Consider the following 20,744-nt stretch of genomic DNA (forward strand, 5'->3'; position numbering starts at 1 on the left):
AGACAGAGACAGGAGAAACTGAACCTGGCACTTTCCCAAACCAGGACGTGGACATCACACTCCCCTTAGAAACAGAAATACCAATTACCTGCAGCAGTGACAACTCTACAGCCACAGTGCTTGCCTGGGGTGAAGAAAATGAACCTGAAGGAGAGCAAGTGTAATGATCCACAGGCCTCCTGCAAACCAGAAGAGCAGAAACTTTCCCACCAGAAACCACACATACACAAAGACAGCATCTGTCAGGGGAGGCCAGAGCAGTGGGATCCCATACATCTGCACATGGTGTCACAGACTCTGCTCGGAGCTTAAACTAACTGGACTGCTAAAGCTGGGAGGTGAGTAGGCACTATCTGACTTTGCACTAGAATGAGGAGCTCAGCTGGATGATTCTTGGAGGCATCGGCCGGAAAAGAGAAATAACTGACCTTGTGCAGTAGTTCCTAAAAAGACTGGTCTTTCGAATAAAAGAAATTAAGAGGGCTAATACATGGGATAACGTCAGGATTTAAAGTACTGTGCTTATGCTTAGTGCAACCAATTTCAAAGGCATGTAATGGCACGAGTTTCATTATAGCCATGTAATAGTGACAGCTGGAATTAAGGTCACCCTAGTATTCCCATTCCTACTCCCTGCTTTCAATTGTCTATAATGAGCTTCCTAAACTTTCATGCTGCCACTGAAATTTTGTTCGCTTAGGGAGGAGATTTTCCAAAGCTTGGAGGGAAAACTGTAAGGGTGAATATCCAGAGAGAGCTTCTGTGTGTTGGTTGGTTGGTTGGTTTGTTTGTTTTTTTTCTAAAGAAAATATTCTTTTCCAAGGAAAATGACTCTGCACTCTCTGCTTTTTAAGCAATACTTAGAGGTAAGGAGCTGAAATACAGGACTGAATAGTTCTTAGGAAAAATAGTTTTAAGAAATCTAAGGAAGATCAATGGTTATATATTAAGGTTACACGGGCCCAAATACCATTAGCCATGTAAGTTCAGTACTGAATTTGGATTCTCTTTTGACAACACCGTGTTCTAAACAACCCCTCTCTTGACTGGCCAGATTTTGATCTCGGTGACACCAGTTCACATCTTGAATCACTTCATTGATTTAATTATCTGTAAACAATGCAGTAATTCTGGATTGCAGGTTTATAATTAAGATAAAATTCTACCATTAATCACACACACTATAGACAACTGTCCTTTATTTAATTTATAATTCCTTTTTCCAGCTCAGATTCACATCCATTTTCCTTGTGCACACTTTATAGCTTTTCTTGCCACACACTGAATTTGAATTAGAGTTACTTATTTTTGGAGGTGTGGGTGTCATCTTAAGATTTTTCTGGCTTTGTACATGCTTATTAGACCTTCTGCCTTCATGAACCAAGAAAAAAATATGGAAAAAAAAAGTTTGTATGCCTATTACTTGAGAAAATTATGTTGTATTAATAAGTCAAAAAATCAGTGAAGTTGAAGGATTGTTGCATTTAAGTTAAGGCTGGATATCAGGCACATCGTTGATAACTAACCATTCGATCCTGGAGGCTCATGCTATTTAAGTAGAGCTCACTGATGGTTTGAGACCTTCCAAGTAAAGAAAAACACTAAGCTTCAGCTTCTTGCACTACGCTGCATTCACACTTTCTAGCATCTGAAAGTACTTTGTATTTTCCTTCATATTTTTTTAATTCCCTGTGCTACTCTGACCTGTGGAAACAGGAAAAACTGGAAACAAAGGTTAAAGTAAGAAAGCATTGCAGCTTTTAAAGCAATGCAGTATATGGCTATGCCAGTGGTCGTTTTCTTTGTTTGATTTCAACAGGAAATTCTGGGGAAAAAAGCATCACAACTGAGATAGAAGTGCTTCCTGTGAGCTACTTCCTCTCTCGGTGTGCAGCATTTCACCTACATCTTTCAGGGCACACCCGTATATATGCATACTGATATTCGAGTGTGCTGGCAACCTCACATTCCAGGCTCAAATAAACAAGTCGCCACACTGTCGTCTTGGCCACTGTTACATTTCCATGTTTCCCTGCTAGCTGAATTACCGTGGAAACGTGCTTTCTGCTGCGTTTCTGGCCTCAGTCACCCATAGAGGGCACCCTTATTGTACCACGCTAGGCCAAGGACAGTGCGTCATATTTGGGAGAACCATTCCCTTAAAATAAAGCTTTTAAAGCAGAAGTTGTCAAGTGCCCTAAATTTATTTTAGGATTTTTTTTTTTTCAAAATGCTCCTTAATATTAAAGGTCTTTTTTAACATAAATAAAAGGGTGGGGATCTTGTTTGGTTTGATTTTTTGTTTGGTTGTTTGGGCTTTTTTTTTTTTCATTTTACAACATTATTTTGCAGAACAAGAAAAAAACAGGAAACTATTAAAAAGTCTCTAAAAAGCTTCATGTAAAAGCTTCCTTTTTCTGGCTGTTGTACTACAGATGTACTTCTAAATAAAATTGCCTTTAGTGAAGAACAAGAAAAACTTTCAATAAAACTTCCGTTCTTTTCACCTCATATGAGTAACTATGCATGTACTGGAGGGAGCACATACAGAGCCTAGAAATGTTTGGATTTAAATAAGGACTTAGGGTTTAAATTTTAGGATCTGCATCTGAAAACACTACCAAATCCCTTTTGAAACTTATAACCAGGAACATTCTTTGTTTAGTCTGGGTGCTGCAAGACTTGGAAATGTCCTTGGAAAGACGGTAGCTGCAGCTACCATAACTTATCTTTCTGTGATCTGTCCAGTTTATCATCTCTTTTCTTTTGTTTCAGAGGGTGGGAAGGGAAAAGAAGGGTTTTATGGGGGCTGAGGGGAAACAGCACACATACAGCAAATGAAGCCACATGATAATGTAGCCACTTGGACTTTTCAACTTGCCGTAAAAATAGAAATTCAGGTTAGACTCCTCTGAACTTCAGCACGCTCCCTTTTCTTGAGGCACATTCAGTTATCTCCTCTGAATTAGTCCTCACAGTCTGGTCTCCAAGAGGAAACAGTCTTTAGAAGTGTTTCAAAAACCTGCTGCCTTGGGGATCTGCTTGTACTGCATTAACCTCCCAACCCAAGGACCGCAAGGCAGTGACCGAGCAAGACACGTGCTTCTGAGCTTTACCTTAACGCCCACAGGGAAGGTGTGACAAGCACACTCTGCAATTTCAGCCAGCTCTGCAGCAAGCTCTTGGCTTTCCTGAAGTGGTCTCATCTGCTCACTCACTGCTGCTGGTCTTTTCAGCCAGGCTGCCTTTGAGTTCAGCTCGGAAGGAAACCTTTTGGCCCTGCAGATGTGACAACTGAAATGATACAAGCTGCTTCCTGGTATTGGGATGACTACAAGCTTGCCACTGGGTGTAAAGCAGGGAGTCTTTTCAGTCAGAAGCAACCTGTTGAAAGCTAACCCATCAAACAAGCAAGGTTATCAGGTGTTAACGCTCTGCCTTCCATGGTAGTGTAAGTGTCTACATGGGATTAACAGAGAAGAAACACAAAACAGTTCAAGTACTGTGATAAGGGTGTATAAAACCTAAGTGTGCCAAAGAAATTAAGCAGGTCCTTTCCTGATTACTCATAGGCCCTCGAAAAATTCTTGCCAGTCTCTGAGGATCTCTTCTCAGGTGCTGAAGTAGCTTTATGGATTTGGCTTTTCAACTCCCTTTAGCTCAGTTCCCTGTCTCCACAGAGGACATAGGTGTTTCAGGGGCTGGGAAACTGCTGGGTGCTTTGGTCATAACTGAATTGTGCTGATGCAGCTGATACTCTGCACCACTGAGGATGCAGAGGACAAAGTGAGCTTCCATTGCACCCCACTGGTGTCCTCCTGGTAGTAGCCCTGAGGGCTGCTAAGCACAGTCACTGGATTCAGCTAGCAAGCCCTTTGTGAGCCACAAAGCAGCAGGGACAGTGCAGAGCTGCAGAGAACTACTGAGTACTAAACGATGCACTTGGCAGTTCTTGGGATCCTCACTCACATTAGTAGCACAAAGAACGTGGAGGTGGAGAGGAAGGTGCACGGCAGCTGCCTGCCCCTCTGCTTCTTCTCCCTCATAGTGAGAGAAATGTGTCAACAACATCTGAAGTCATCATCTCTCAAGGGAGAAAACTGCATCCTTCCCTACCAGCTCCAGTACAGGGACTCATCAGTGAGTCCTTAAACTGACCAAGAACAGGCACAGTCATTAGAACTATTCTGCAGCCTTTTCCTGTGGTATTGCAAGTGCCCCTGCAATACCCAGTGGACACTATTTCTAAATTAAACCCACAACAGTTCTATCAGAAGGATGAACTTCAGGAGCTGTGTTCATTAAAAACTTCCCCCAACATCTGTATTTGAGGACACAGAAGATTCGCTTATCACTTGAAGTGAAGTCACTGGAGCAAGATGTCTCTTTCTAAAAGAGATGTCCTGACATGCGATACTGAGCCCTGAGGCAAGAATTATGTGATGAAATGCCATGACTTCAATAGAAATATTGGGATAGGCAGTAGTTTCCCAGAGTCTCCAAGCACTCTGCCCAGACCCAGCCAGTTAGTTCTGCGTTGGTTTCAGACGGTGGAACGACGGGGGAGAGCCCAGATGCCTTGCAGATGATGAGGCTACTGGGGAAATCCATGCCAGTCCATTCCCTGGCTTGAGGCACTCACAGAGAGAAAACAAACACAACACTTCACCCCCAACCACCCAATTAGCCAAGGAGGGAGCCATGCTACATTCATACCTGAGGAGCATCCAGTCACCCAACCCACAGCCTGGCTAACCATCACACGGGAACAGGAGAGAGTAGGGGATAATGGACAGGGCACAGCCCTAGAAGCAGGGGAGGGTACAGTGTCTAACGCAAGAGTTCAAAGACATATGGACTAGGACATGGAGAAGCAGTCCAACAGCAGGGCTGGGAACAGCTCTGGCCAGAGGAAGAGGAGACAGGGAGATAGTAGGCGCCTGGGAATGGAGGAGGGTGGCATAGGCTGGTCCTCAAAGAGGGAAGAGCCCACAACATCTAGGAGAAAGTATCACGAAGTTATTGTAGTGGTAAAAAGGGCAGACTTTTGCAAGTCAGCGGTGGGCAAGGTAGAGGCTAGTGACCATTTCTATTGCTCAACCAGCCGTGTGCTAAAGGCGTTGCATGCGGTGGAGCTTGGTGGTCACTCCTCTCTCAAAGCTAGATGCTTGCCAGCCTTCAGCTGAAACAATTCTAATTAAAATGGGCTTGATGAAGTACCCATTTCAAGATCTCCTGAGTGCACACCACCTTCCCTTGGGGTCAAAGACAACTTTCCACACTGGACATAAGGCCCCTCCATGCTCCTCCCTGCACACAGGGCAGTTAGTGCTGCTGCCCAGATTAGGCAACTGGGATCATCCCAGGTTTATGTAGAGCTGGCTGTCTCAGCTCCCTCCACTCCTTGGCGTGGCAGAGGGGGTAAAGAAAAAAAACTTAGAACAGGGTCTAGAAAATCTGGCCTGAGATGCTGTTAGTAGCAGAGTAATCAGGGCCTCTGAGGCGTTCTTAGGAAATCCAGAAGAATTAATACACTTTGTGGGAGAAGAATTAAAAAAAATCCAAGTCTGATGCAGGAGTTGGAGAAAACCATTGGGAAAAGTTTTGCAGATCAGCCAAGCATTAGGCAAACCCACTATAACATAGAGGCTCCTTGGAGAAAGAGCCATTAAGGCTGTGACTGTGCCCTTTTTATCCAACGCAAGAGGGGACAGCCTGGCACAGTGCATTTTAGCTTGGCAAGGGAAGAACATCTGGTCCAGCTGGTAAAACAAAGAGGCTCTGGTGAGCTGGAACACCTCTTTCCACGGTGGTGTTCAGTCAGGTCTGCCTTTTCAAGAGAGCACAAAGGGAACCCTCACAGTCACTTGCAGGAAGCCAGGCAAGGAGCAAAGGCCTTTCATCATGTGTTCCCCAGTCCTCCCAGCTCCACCCCACAAGACATTTTCCAGACTTTCCAGTCAGCCCTGAGATGTTGACTGGTGCACCAGCTTCATCAGCTCTCTGGCATGATCTAGTTGCATTCCCTCCCACCTTCAATGAGATAAGAGAGTCGGGAATGTCACACAATGGGTGTTACTACTCAACTCTGGAAACTAAAGCAAACATCAGGATGTTTGCCGCCAGTCCCAAGGAAGACATGGGATGGCTTCTCTATGGGACCAAAACCATGTTTCCTGGTGAAACATTGGCTCCAAAAAGATGCTCCTTTCAGGGTTGTTCTGGGGACAAATGAAGGAGGCTTCATCAGGGAGGGATCAGAGAAGGGAGCACTTGGCAGGGTATTGCATTAACTGAGGTAATTTGTATGCTTCTGATTATCAGAGATGATTCACTTCTGTTCACTTTGCACCAAGTATTGTGAAAGACATTGCATTTATCTGCATTGACTCACTGTTTCACAACATGAGCTTAAGGTATTGTTACTACTATGATGAAGAGAAGGCTTGGACATCCAAAATCCTCACACCAGTTGGGGAAAGACTGCAAAGGATTTTGGTAAAACCATAAAAATCAGGAAACGTGATAAAGAACTCTTCTCCTCTATTAAAGAGATGGTGTGAAAACCTTGAAAATAAAAATTCAGATATTCTGAGACAGCTGTCTGTCAAGAAATCAAGAGGATATTTCTGTCTCTGGAAAGTTTACTTTGACTTTTATCACCACAAGCTGAGTTTTGTTTGTAGATAATCAGACTTAAAAGGAACATACTGTTATTCATTAGTGTATGGAGTCACTTTAAATAAGCTTATGGACAATTATCAATCTCATACATCCTTGTTAGATGGAACACATGGAGATAAAAAGAAAACAAAACAAAAAGGTCAAAGTTTATGGCAGGGACCATTTATACCAGCTGACCTAAAATTACAGCAAAGAACATGCAAAATTTGAGAGGGATACATAGAAGTTAATGGCTGAATTAAAAGCAGCTCTTAAGAAAAGTCACAGCAATGAAGGAAAGGCAGCACAGTTCTCTGCATGTTTGTTATGGTGTTACTTATGAGGCACAATTAAAAATAATGGTTCTCACTGCTCAACCAGCACTGGTATTTACTGTCACTACTGTCAGAAGAGCTCAACACCCATAGAGGAGACAGGGTTTCTAAAGCATTGGCTTCCATTCAAGCATCCAAATTAATAGCCATGTTCAGAGGAGATCTGACTGCATCGGACACTGACTGAAAGAACTTCCCAGCTAAAAGAAGTGTTTCATTGCCAAAATAGCCACATGTTTAAAAAATGAGGAGGGAATGGAGTGGGAGGAAGGGGTACAACTTTACTCAACGAAGCATTGCTCCTCAGACTTCTCCTTCAGCCCTTGCCTTCCTCCTGCCTCAGCAATACACAATGTCTTCTTGGTCAGGGAGAACATTCCCTCTCCAAGGTCCTATATCACAAGGTCAAAAGCCTGCAATTATTAGGTAATGGTTGTAAAGTGGAAGCACCTAAATAAATGCAGCTTATGTAAGACTTTATACATACAGATATGCACCAGGAGCAGATCTTGGGAAATGGGGTATGGTCCCTGGTAGGCAAAGAGGTCAGAACGGAAAAAAGGATGTAAGAGAGGACAACTTGACTAAGATCTCCGAGGTCCTCAGCAGCAGAGCTGGGAAGAGATGCTAGGCACAGCCAAATCTCTGTATAACACCTTGCTTCTCCAGAACAATGTCAACCACAGTTCACATTTCGTTGTGGATGAGTGGCATGACCTTAAGCTAAATGACAGTGGGGACCAAAGCATTGATTGTCCTATTAACTGAGTATCTGTTCAAGGTTGCTAAACAGGAGGTAGGAGATATGCATCGGACCCTGATGAATGAAACACAAAAAGATACAAGCACAATCACATCCTTATTGCTGTAAAGAGATGAACTCTGTAATTATCATCTAAGAAGAAGTATCTCAAAGAGAAAACAAGAAAGGAAATTGCAGTGTATCTATTTATTTCCATAGCTACAGTATGACTGAGAACCAGTCAGCAGCCTCTGCTATTTGTAGGAGGGTTTCCCAATAAAACATACCAAAGGCACACGAAAAGGGCTTGTGTATCGTTTTCTCAACACCGAGGAACAGCCTGACAGGCAGAGTTCCCCACCCCATAAGGGACAGGATGTAAGAGCATGATTTCCTTAGAGACAGTGGGGCATAAATCACAAAGCCAGGCTCAGGGCAGGGAAAAAGAAGACACACACAAATCATTAATGATATAGGAGGAAGCTGGGATTATTGGCAATACCTCGCTGGGACGAAGAGAGGTGACATGCTAGAACAAGCAGGCTGGCAAGTGCCTGGTCTGCCAGGAATCATCATGACTCTCGTGATGCCCATTTTTCAAGCCTGCCAGTCGTAGGGGCTCAGAGTACACCAGACACCCAGGATCTAAGAGTGTGCTGTTCACATTAATGACTTTTGTATTATCACAGAGTCCTTAATAGCAGAAAGGCACAATGGTCCAAACTTACCAGTCTCTCAACCCTCTCGCTCAAGTCTCTAAACCTTCCTGAGGCCTGTCTGGACAACTCGTCATTGTACCGGATGTTGGTGATTTTCACGTTGCTGCTGTAATAGAACAGCTTCTGATCTGTAAGGGAAAGAAGAGGAACAGGCAATACTCAAAGCACCAAGGTGAATGAACTTGAGAGAAAAACCTGGGGCTGACTGATAACCAGACACCTAGGGAGTGGATGAGCCTTCACCTGTATCCAAACCATTCAAATACAGCCTCCAAAAGGACTAGGAGCCTAGGAACGAGAACTCAGTTGTTAGGTGATCTGAGCCAAATAGTGACAAAAAGCCCAGTTTCCCTGTTAGGTTTGTGGCCAACCAACACACAGGATCCTTGGGCTCACACAGGATCACAAGTTGCAACTTGATTGCTACTTTCATTCCTGGCCTGACTGCCCTCTCAATGCCAAGCTCTAGCAGGCAGTTGCTGGTGATCAGGGCAGGGGAAGAGAGAAACAGCACAGGTAGAGACAAGTGGAAGGCTCTGCTTGTTACTCGCGCAAGGGAGACCAGAAGACTTGTGTGTTGACCTCATCACAGAAGTAGATCATGACGAAGATCTGCAAGGAGTGAAAGCAGGTGAAAGCCAACAGAAACTGTAGCCCTAAACCACCCTGTACAGCAGGAAATCTTCCTAAGAGATCTGCAAAGATGCTAAATGAGAAAGAAAAGAGAGCTCTAGAGAAACGGGTGGACTTTCCCCAAATGAGCTTTAGACAGACTGATGAAAAGCAAACTCTCAGCAGTGTGAGGCACAACAAGCACAAAGGAAATGCACTAAACATAGGAACCGTGCTACACTACACAAAACTCACCATATGCCAGAAAATAAACTAGAAGACCAACGGTGATAGCTGCTGCCACTGCTGTTCCAATAACAATTAGAGCAATTTTCCAGGGCTCAAGATGTCTTATTTTGATCACTGGTTCATGAATTCTGGGGGAAAATAAGAAGAAAGGGAGAAGATTAATAAGAGATCCTTTTCTGTTTAACAGCTCCCAAACATGAAGCTAAAGTTTTCTTCCCAATACCTGCTGATTCTTCCAGCAGTATTAATTCACCCAACACCCTTAAAAATGAAACCATGACTCAAGACTACTTTGAAATAGATGGTGGGATATGCTAGAAGTCACAAAACACAGAAAGGTTTGGGGGGTTTTGGTTATTTATTTCTTTTTTATTTATTAGGTCTAAATTATATATGAGTCCCACTGAATACTTATGGAAATTTTCAAAAATAAAACTTTTCCTAATCTAGGTGAACTGTCATACAACACTGTAGGCAGCTTTCAATCGGTTAAATGAATCAGTTATCACTGACACAGTGGCATCTTCCTCCCAAAACTGCTTTGTGCAATAAAATTGGTAAAAAAGCATCTCATAAAATTATAGAATGGATTAGGTTGTAAGGGACCCTCCCTAGGTATCATCAAATCCAACCTCCCTGACATGGGCAACTAAACTAGTTTGCTCAAGGCCTCATCCAACCTGGCCTTGAACACCTTCAGGGAGAGGGTATTCACAGCCTCTCTGAGCAATCTATTCCAGAGCCTTGCCACCCTTGTACTGAGGAACTTCTTCCTAAGACCCAGTCTAAACCTACTCTCCTTCAGTTTAAAACCATTTCCCCTCGTCCTGTCGCTGCACACTCTAGTGAAAAGCCCCTCTCCAGCCTTCCTGCAGGTCCCCTTCAGGTACTGGAAGGCAGTTATAAGGGCCCCCAGAGTCTTCTCTTCTCAGGGTTGAACAATCCCAGTGCCCTCAGCCTATCTCATGCTTTTTATAGTACATATCTATACATTATGCAGGCTGCCTAATCCATTTGAGCCTGCAAAGCAGGGTTAGACAAAAAAGGGAAAGAGATTTCAGCGGACACTTCTTGCTGTAAATATAAAAGCAAATGGCAATCAGTGCTTTAAGCAGTATTTGCTGAAGAGATGGGATGACATGGAAGGGCAAGGGACATGTGGGTGGACCAAAGAACATCAGTAGAAAGCCTCACCAGATCCTTCTCTCTGCCATGCTCTTAATTACACAGGTGCTAATCCAAATTAACTCCAGGGAAGTCAACAGTCAGTAGGTCAGAACAGCTGGACAAAAACTGCCTGAAAAAGGTTACTTACAGCAGATTCTGCTTTTGGCTGTAAACTTAAAGACCATTAAAGAAGACCATCTGAAGACCATTAAAGCTATTTTTCTGTTATGTTATCAGCCATTACAAAATACAGATCAGGAAGCCACAAATTTTGGCGAAGAGCTCTTTATTCTAGAGGCAGCCACTGCAGTCATGCAAGACACACTCCCCTTCAGGTTAAGGTACAGCCTCCCCCAGGAAAGCAGGCTGCAGGGTTCCTCTCCTGGGATCTCCAGTGCATTCCTGGGCTCATAAAAAAGTACATGTAGCGCAACCCCAGGACTCATATCTCATGAGCCATAAGTTTAAATATATTAAAATAAGTTGAAAATACTTGCAAGCGACCAACAGCAAGCACACTGTGTACTGTATACAAATATGAAAGCAGGTTTGATATATCGTTCTAATTTCATTGTAAAGCCTTACAATTACACCCATATTACTTCAGCTTGGAAAACAGCTGATTCAGGCTAAATATTGTGACCTTTGATTGAATGAAAATAGGAATACTCATTTGTCACTCATATCTGTTCTGATTTGTTGTGGATCTCTGACCTCTTGTTTCTTTCAATCCTGCTATCCTCTAAAACAGCTATTAATTAACTTGTCATCTCATCTGGTTTGCTTAAAAATTCATTTGTGAATCCATAGCATAAAGAAAAAAAAAAAAAGGATGGAAATTAAACAATCCTGTTAAGTGTTTAGAGATGAGTAGCTCCAAAGTTATTTCTGAGATTACTGTATGGAAGTTGCCTTCAGACTTTAACTGGAGAAATTAAAAATACACAGGTATAAATACTCAGGACTCTACCTCATTAAGAAGAATATCTCTAAATAGTAGCTCTGAGGTGAAACCATTAAGTCAGCAGCGAGTTCATCTTTAATTTGTCATGTGAGTTTGTTGGTTGTTTTTTTTCCCCCACTCCAGCTAGCAGTGTTTTGCATGGCTTATGTGCTTCACAAATGTTTCTACTACAGTGAGACTAAGTCACAAGAAAAGCCAACAAAACAACCAAAAGTCCACATTTAACTTGACACAACCTACTCACAGTCATCCTTGACAATACTCTCATTTTTAAAAGCTTGATTAAGATTAAAAAGTCTTGGTTAGGCTGCACTGAAGGAAAAACGCTCAGAAGGTCTTTCAGCTGCAATGATCCTGGCAAAGCCCCAAACCAAAATGCTGGGTTTGAGAAGCCCATTTGAAAGGCTGGATGCCACCGCCACACCGCAGTGGTTGAGCCTGAAGAAATTACTGCCTATCACATCAGTGAACAAGCGGTTTCAGACCAGAAGTAACAGGGCTGGCACACAGTTAAATATTGAGTACTAGATCTTGGAAACCTTTTTAGTATTCTTTTATACATAGTATAACAATTTTTATAACTCTTATTCTTTATTTCTTCCTTTCCAAGTTCCATGTTATCGTTTAGCAAATAGAAACCCCAGTCCACAACATTTACTCACACTTGTAAGTTTACTCACACACGTGACTTTCACTTAATTCATGAAACCTGTTTGAGAGCATCATTTTAAAGAGGTGTAGAGGGGACTCAGCATCAGCTTCTAAGCTTAATTTCCTCAGACAAGATAAATACATCTTAGAAAGTAACTTAATAGAAGGGATGTGGGCTCTTTTGGGACTTGGGATGTCTTTTTTTTCCCCTTTTTTTCTGAATAAACTTTCCCCCTTCCTTTTAAATTACAACATGAAATGACTGTGAAGCTTTACTCTCCACTCCTAATTGGTTTTGAAAATAAAAATTGGTGTTCAAAACAAAAGGCTTTTCTTGAACACAATGTCCTTGGTTAGGCTGTACTATCTGAATACTTCCCCATTTGAATAGATGTGCAGACTGAGAACACCAGGAGGATTTCAAATCCAGATTTTTAAAGATATCTGTGAGACAAAACAACAAAGATTTCTAGGCTGATACTTTCCCATTCCAAATTACTTTGAGGTCTATTGCTGTCTCCTGATGTTCATTCCTCAAAGATCAATTATTTCATCTGACTACATGCTCTATTGTGAAAAGCTGGACAATGCTTAGAGGGATTCAATACACACTAGAGAACTCACTATCCCAGAACTGAAACAGTTTTGATCGACATGATGATCCACCAGTGCTTTTCTTGGGTGTTACCTGATCATGAGAAGGGGAACAGGGAGCGTAACCTAAAAATGCACAGCAGGATTAAAAAACACTCCAGCTGAGAAGGTAAATGAAGTCCTCCAAAGTAGAAATGGAGATTTTAAGCCTGAACCAAATACCAGCTGATGGCCTCCTACTGAACTCAATGGGCTTTCTGTCAGGGTCCCTTCTGCCTGTAGCCTACATGGTTGTCCCCTCTACCCTAGATACTCTGCCCTCTCCCAGGCAACCATGCCAGTGCAGAAATCTTAAATACACTGCAATCAGGGATTGGATTTCACCTCTCGGCAGGAGACTGACAAATCCCAGATATAAGATTTGCCTGATTAAGAAAAGAGGTGAAATATTTGCTGACAAAGAGGAACAACAAAAAACTGATATAAACCTGCCCACGCTGACATAACAGTTTTACTTAGTTGTCCTCTCTGTTGCCTAATAATTCCTAGCACTGTCTTGGCTTTTTCAACTGCCATTCAGCTGGCATTTTCCTAGAAATACCCATGGAGACCTTTCCCAAATAGGTGATTATGTAGTAGGCGATTTGGAGCCCAGCATTCTGTACTTCAGTTCACACCCATCATGAGCACAAAGAAGCCCCCCAGGAACCCTTTCCTCAAGGAGCTCACACCAAACCAGAGGGATCCCTCTTACGCATTTTACGTGGCAGACATAAGAAGGACACAGCTAATTATGTCTGTTGACTCTAAGTAACATAGGAGTATTGGGGGAAAAACAAAAAAATCAGCCTCAAAGAAAAATGAAAAATCTAAAATCTCTACTTTTTTTTTTTTCAGTAAATGTATCATAAATATCACATTAAATAAACCATGCATGGATTTGCCTCACTGCAGCCTAAAACTGTTAGTTCACAAAAGAAATGAGAGTGTCTTTTATGTCTTGGAATTTAGATTCACTTGCAAAGAAGCAGAATTAAAACCATGGTCTCTAAGTCAAACGGCCTGCTTCAGAGGAAAAGCCTCACAGGTCTTCCTCAGTGGGGCGGAATGCATGTTCTGACAGCTGTGGGAACCCCTCCATTACCTGCAGTGAGTTTCATATCAGACAGTGCCCAGCCAAGTCAGCATGCACCACGCCGTGAGAGAGAGCGCAGGCTCTGCTTTGGCACGCACGCACGCACGGTGTCTGCTGGAGAAAGGTGCTGACAGGACAGCCCAGCAGCCAAGCCCAAACCAGTCACCTAGAGATGATCTCTTGTGGGCTATTAAATGCCCTTTGTTTTTAGTCCTGTAAGGGAGGCATGCTTAGACAGACAAATATTCTCCACAATTTTAGAATGTGTGGTACTTCTCTCTCATTAAGGTGCTGTGAGAAAAAAAAAATGGATTAAGAAGTGTCAGCCTTAGCAATAAGTGTAATATATAAATACACACCTCACAGGACAGTGATGGTGTTTTAATCTGTTTATTGATCTATGAAATGTCACCACAGAACAACTATATTTAGATCACTCCTTGAGAGTTCTGTAAGTCTGATACAACAGACCAGCCCTTCTGCCTTCCTGATAGTTTATGTGCATCTGTGACAGCTTATATCCATGGAGAATCTGACCCAAATTATCTAGCGTTTCCTGTAGTATAGAAATATAGATTTCTGGCTGAATAATTAATTTTTCCTTCTTTTACATTTTATATATAATAAACAGTTTCTAGGCTGGGTATAGAAACAGTGAGATGCTGTAATCTAGCAGTGTATTTTCACTGGACAAAGACAGACAAATTTCTTCATGGGAGAAATGCTGATGAAATTATAGAAGGCTCCTTAGACAAGAAGTCCAGCTGAGACTCTGAAAATCCCAGTCAATTCTCCAGTAGCAGAGCAACTGGCCAATCCCCATATTCAGTTCTGTACGAAATCTGTCCCCCTGTTATCACCAAATCTGTCCATGGACCACATGAAGTTTTCATATTGTCTTGTATCAGAAGCATGTCAAATCAAGCCATCCCAACCTTTGTGCTAACTCAGCGTCACACAGAATGAAGATGTCTCCGTAACCAGAAGTACAGACACGGAAGGAACATGTGATGGAAGCAGAATGACTTGATTTTAAAAGCTTCTGCTGACCCAAAATGGCCAATCATAAAAGTGATTGTAAAAGAATTAATAAAGTGAGGTGCTTCTGCAATCCGCTCTAACAGGAACAGCAGCGGTCAGAAAAGCTGCTGGGTTTGCACGGGGGCTTGCTCAGTTAACAAAGATGACTAGATGTTAAGGCTCAGGAGGAGATCCTTCCTCATTCTGGGTTTCCTGTCTAAAATGGTCAGAAACTGAGTGAATGTGCCAAGGAAACACAAATGATACTGAATCCATACAAGTCAAATCAGGTGTGGTGCGTACCAGAATCTGAAGTGTTTCACTGTGGTTTCCTGCCATCAAGATCTGCTCAGGGACAAACTGAGCAGAATAGGTACCATGCAGGAGCCACATCTACGTCCTGGAATGATCATGGTTAACTCCCAGTAATGCCAATGGGACGTGAGTGTCCTTGCACCAGGGCTGGTATCCATTTCCTGCTACACCTCAGCACTCTGTAATTTACACTCATTTTGCCCAGCTACTGCATGACAAGGTGGTGCAAGTGGCACTGCATTTCCACCTACGTATTCACTTGTAGACTACCATATACAACACCAGCTACTCTCTACCTCACCCTGCCAGGGCATTAAATCTTCACCAGGAAGCTGCGGGTAGGACACTGCGTTTGCTTCCCAGACTGCACAACAGAGGAGGGACAAGAACAGCAAGGCTGTCTACTTCACCCAGTTTTTCTTAGCAGCCTTGCTTCCTGAAGGATTTTGTGGAGCACATGTTCCAACCAAGAGATGTCTTGGAACGGGATAAAGCCAATACTGAAGCACCAGCCTTATAAGAAACTAAAGCACAACATGATGAGCTCAAACAACAAGGCTTACAGCTGCACACTCAGATCTACATTCCTGCCCAGCAAAGACCTCTGGACATTTAGCAAGCTACACAGGGTCTTTGATTAAGACCAGGCAGTCTCCATCCCTTCCCAAATGTGTAAATATGTAATTATCCAACACAGATTTCTCCTAACATTCTTTAGATTTTATAATAATCTAAACAACTATTTAAACAACTAAATCCTTTCCTAGCTAGGAGGCTGTGGAACTGGACACAGATGTTGTTTAACTACTCTCTAGCACACTGTTATTACAATTATTTACACCACTGTTGGTATCAACAAGACACAGCAATTAGGTTTACATCTAAGTAGAAAAAGGAATGGCTTTTCAGTGCTGCTAGGTAGAGAACTCTCACTTAGTTTTCCTTTTTTTACATAACATGCAGGAACTGGTATTCACAACTTATGGGGATTCCTTCCTCACCTGACAGAGCAGCACAGCTTTTAAGGTACAGATATTAAACAGGTCAGAGAATCTTTGGGTATTGAACAGGACATCACTAAGGAGCACAAGAACCAAAAGCTCAACCCAGTCTTCTCCTGGCAAAGTCAACACTGTACTGACTAAAATTATATTGTCCTCACAAAATGAGAAAAACACTGAAGTGGGCATAAAGAATAAGATCTGTCAATCCAGAAACGATGTCTCTGTCTCAGCGTGTCCAGAAATTATTTAAAAGCCCAAATTATTAAAAATAATGAGGATGGAAAAAATAAGTAGTATCTTGCAATCATCTGCAGCCGTTTGCTCAAAGCAGTGACAGAGAGGAGAAAAGTATTCTATGATTCTATGATTCTATGATTGTAGTCTTTAGCAATCACACACAAAAATACAGACATTCAGCCAAATCATTGGGGTGATAAAAACAACTCAAAAAATTATATTCTTTTGGATTTTGTTTCCGAGATTATACTTTTAAGTTTTATCAGTTGCTGACGAAATGACAAAAAAACCCTCAAGGGAGACTGAACATCTCCTGCTGCCACTTAAGTCCAGGAGCCAGACCATTAAACAGAAACAACAAATTCCAGGAGGCTCACTCTACTTTTATGACCAGATCCTTGCTCTCACCCAAGAGAGCACACTACACACAGTAGAATGTCACAGCTGGGAGACATTTTGTAAAAATATTCTGAACTTTCCACCACTGCCGTGAACATTCATTTTACCACAGCAAAATGAAACAAAGGATATCCAGCAACTCTGACTGCACAGAATACTTTGACACAAAACACCTTGTCATAGCTATGCTGCCATCACTGATTTAACTAGGACTTTTTGCAGGGTTTGAGGGAAATAATATTGCAAGTAGACCTGACCAAAACCCATGGTTTCCCAAAATTGTGTTACCAACATTTGATTTTGACACAAAAGATCTTCCATGATGCTGCTCTGCTGCAATAAAAGCCTGCTGAGGGGCAGGATAAGACAATCACAGGGAGGAAAGGTGTCAAGCTAAGCTGCCACATCACCTTTCTAAAGAGAAAGCCAATCTTTGTGCCCCTGGCCATGCCAGGAAAGGATCTCCCTCTGCACTTCTCACCCCAGCCATATGTCATTCTTCTCATCCTGACCACAACATCTAAAACCTCCCTTTCAGCCTGCAACTTACCGCTTTGCTTTCCCTTCATCCATCACCCCTTTTCAGGCTTCACATTTCAGACAGATCCATAATATGCCCTAGATCTAAAAGGATGAAAGGAGCAGAGATAGAGCAACACGGTCCGAGGTCAGGTCAGAGAACAAAGAGATTTCTGTTCTGGATCTCTAAATGCCCTTGAAATCCTAAAGCCGTCCCATAGACAGTATCCTTTACCACCGTTACACCTCCAGATTGGACTTGCTGAGTTAAAACATGCCACCTACTTTTGAAGATCCCATGGTAGGTCCCGGTAGGTCTGGTAGCCTTTCTGACCGCCAACCAAGGCTTGACTAAAGTCTGGACTGCGTAGGGAACGCTGCTGGAAAACGCAGGAGTCGCATTGACTGGTGTGATGGGAAGGGAAAGGTGTTGAATGAAGGTCCTTCATTGAGGCACGGCTGGCGCAACACCCAGCACCCTGTGGGTTATTGCAAAATGAGGGAGCGAACTTCAGAATAAAAACAAACAGAGGTAAGCATGGAGTTGATAAGGAGACTGTAACCTTCGGATCAGCTCCGCATCAAAGAGCTCCCCAGGCAGAGATGGACAGAGCAGATAAACCGGCCCAGGCAAGAAGACTTGTTCTTCGCCACAGCAGAACAGGAAGCGCATGAGATTTCCCTTTTCCAGCACTCCCTTTCTGTCCCACTCGTGTCCCTACAGGAGGCCTTCTCCTGAGCGGCAGCACCTTCTACCGTGCGCTCCCTGTAAAACCCACGCGGGAGGGGCACCGCACTGTCCGCAACGCCAAACCACTTGCCTCCTGAGACGGCCGACACAAAGGGTGAACACACAAACAAATAACAGACATAGGTGGCTTGGTCAGCCAAGCCTCATATCCCTTGGTGCACGCTCCTCCGCGGCTGCCCTGGACTCCCTTGGCATCAGGGACATGACAACTATAAGTATCCAGCCTCCTAATTACATGTTAGTCATTTAATGGTTGGCATAACCCCGCCTGTGGAAAATGCTTACTCTGTGAAAACGGCCACCAATCTCCTTGGAATTCCCTTCTCCCAGCACAAATGTGAGAGCCAGTGAGAAATTCTTCATTTGCACCTAAATTCCCCAACCAAACCCAAAAATTACCAGAAAACAAAGTTCTGGTTTCCACTCTTTGATGCACTTCAATTTGTGCCAAAACGTTTGAAGCATTTGGTTTTCCAGTGAAGTCTCCAGATTTCACAGTTATTTTTATAGGTACATTTACTATCTTCCAGAAAGAACCTTGGCAACAGAGGGTTAAAAAAAAATAAGACCAAGAGGAAAATTTCACCTAATCATACCAAGTCTTTCTGCATCTTTCCTCAAAGATGCCCATTCACAGGCACTTCAATGTAATTATAGAAGTGTCTGGACAGACCATTTTTAGGACACTTTTAGTGAAAAGCTGGGCACCGCTGCATGGCATCTCCTAATTCTCTAACACCGATTTCTTTCCTTGCTTTTTTTCAAACCAATTGCCTTTTTTTGGCATCTCCTAGCTCCTTGGAAAAAGGGCATTGTTGCAGTTACCTGCCTTACGTGGGGCTTTACTGACTGAACAGAGTTACCCGTCAAGTACTAATACCTTCCTTGGGCATTCACTTCCCCCCACCAGCCCTGCTATTTTATTTTTAGTAAAAAAGGAAATATTATTTTCCTTATTAGTAAAACTAAAAAAAAAAAGAGTGTGTGTGCAAAGGAAATCCCTGCTCCACCCAGAAACACACACACACCCACAGGAACTCTGGCTCAACATGGAGATCAATTACAAACCAATTCATCCCAGGAGTCAAGAAGATACCTTAGAATTCCTTGGCTTAATTTTTTTCTTCCTTTTTAGTCCTGTGATCACAAAAACTGTCATCCTTACAAAACATGCTCCTAGAATGGAAAATCTTAACTAAGTTTGGGACATAAAAGAAAGAAATACATAGCAATTTCTGCCCAGAAGGATGAGGCTGTGCATGGTGGTCAGCTCACAGAGAAAAGAGCTGGCAGCATTGTTAGAGGGTTACAAACTTTAATGTCTTCATCAGTATTTAGAGACTGCTAATCAGGTGCCCAGGTACCTGGGCCAAGCATACTGGGAATAGGGGCCCTCGAAGTGTTTACCCTGTAACATCCATAGAACTTTCCCTGATGTGCCCAGAAGTTCAAAGGCCAGCTCTAATCACCTGGGTCAAATAAAAAACACATTCCAGCAGAAGTAAGTTTTAGCAAGCACCTAGAGTTTGAGGCAAAAGTTACCTGAGACTTTGGGCTCTGCAACAAGATTTTGTGGAGACAAAGAGCATTCATTAGAAGAAGTCAAGGTTGCAAGGAGTCTTAAGAGGTAGTGCTAGAGGAAGGGTCTTGGACAACTTCTGGCAATTTTCAGAGCACGCTAGGATAGACCTTGCTGTTGTTACTCCAGAGTGTGAACAATGGAGTATTCCAAAAACATAATTTTGTTTCCTTACAATCACGAAATTTTTTGCAATCTGCCTAGTAAGTATTGAAGCAAGTTGCTTTTGTTTTCAAATTAATGCACCGTTAAAATTAACTGTCTTGGAAAAGAGTGGAAAATAAAGAAAAACACTTGTCTGTGTCAGCTTATGCAAAAGCAATTTACACATACCTGTCCCCCAGGAACAATTGTACAGACAGGCCAAGAAAAGACAATCATTAAAGAACAATTTTCCTCACAATAAATTAGCAAGTTGCAAAGTGCTTAGCATTATGGGGTTCTTCAGTCAGCTACGGCAGTGACTAACCTTTCTGGTTAATACTACAGAAGTAGTGCAGAAACTACCTATGAAAGTCTGGGGTGGGAATCCGGGAATGTGGGTGATTTTGTGAATGAAAGTATCAAAAGCTGTAATGACCGTTCTCTCCGTTTAACCCTGCAAGGTCAGCCCGGCCGGTCAGGCAGACTGCTTGCCTAAGAACGGTAATAACAGGCTACCGTGGCTTATGTTTGCATACTTCCACAGGCTCCCTGGCTGCAGAGACCAAGAACGCCTCCAGAGAAAACCACTGGCCAGCCCCACAGCAATAACAGCTTCGGAATTTACAAGCAAAGATGTTTTACATAATAGTCTATCAGTTACTCAATCCAGGCCACGAATTTTAGACGTGCAAAGACGGCGGTCAGTCACTGCTTTTAAACTGAGAGGTGAATGCTCTTGCTGGTGATGCTCAACAGCACTGGCAGGAGCGCTGTTGAACGGCACGGCCTTAGACAAGCTGAACTAATCAGACCTGCTTTGAGCTGGGGGTTCAGTGAGATGGCCTCTGTATATCCCTCCTAATCTAAATTACTCTGTGAGCTTGAGAGCATCTGATAAGACTAAACAGACACCTTGTGATGAAGTGGTACACTTATCCTTCACTA

General features: G+C 42.8%; 1 protein-coding gene across 1 annotated transcript in view; it reads right to left on the reverse strand.

Annotated features, from left to right (window-relative positions):
- LOC103769813 (transmembrane protease serine 11E-like) overlaps nucleotides 1-20,744 on the reverse strand; it is a 47,799-nt gene that overhangs the window by 23,121 nt on the left and 3,934 nt on the right. Inside the window, exons 2-3 of the mRNA XM_008937047.1 lie at nucleotides 9,327-9,448; nucleotides 8,469-8,587 (exon numbers count right to left, since the gene is read on the reverse strand). Of these exons, the coding sequence (XP_008935295.1) occupies nucleotides 8,469-8,587; nucleotides 9,327-9,448 (241 nt within the window). The remainder of the gene's footprint in view (nucleotides 1-8,468; nucleotides 8,588-9,326; nucleotides 9,449-20,744) is intronic.

This window comes from Merops nubicus, unplaced genomic scaffold, assembly GCF_000691845.1.
Source record: "Merops nubicus isolate BGI_N331 unplaced genomic scaffold, ASM69184v1 scaffold18373, whole genome shotgun sequence".
In the NCBI taxonomy this organism is placed as follows: domain Eukaryota; kingdom Metazoa; phylum Chordata; class Aves; order Coraciiformes; family Meropidae; genus Merops; species Merops nubicus.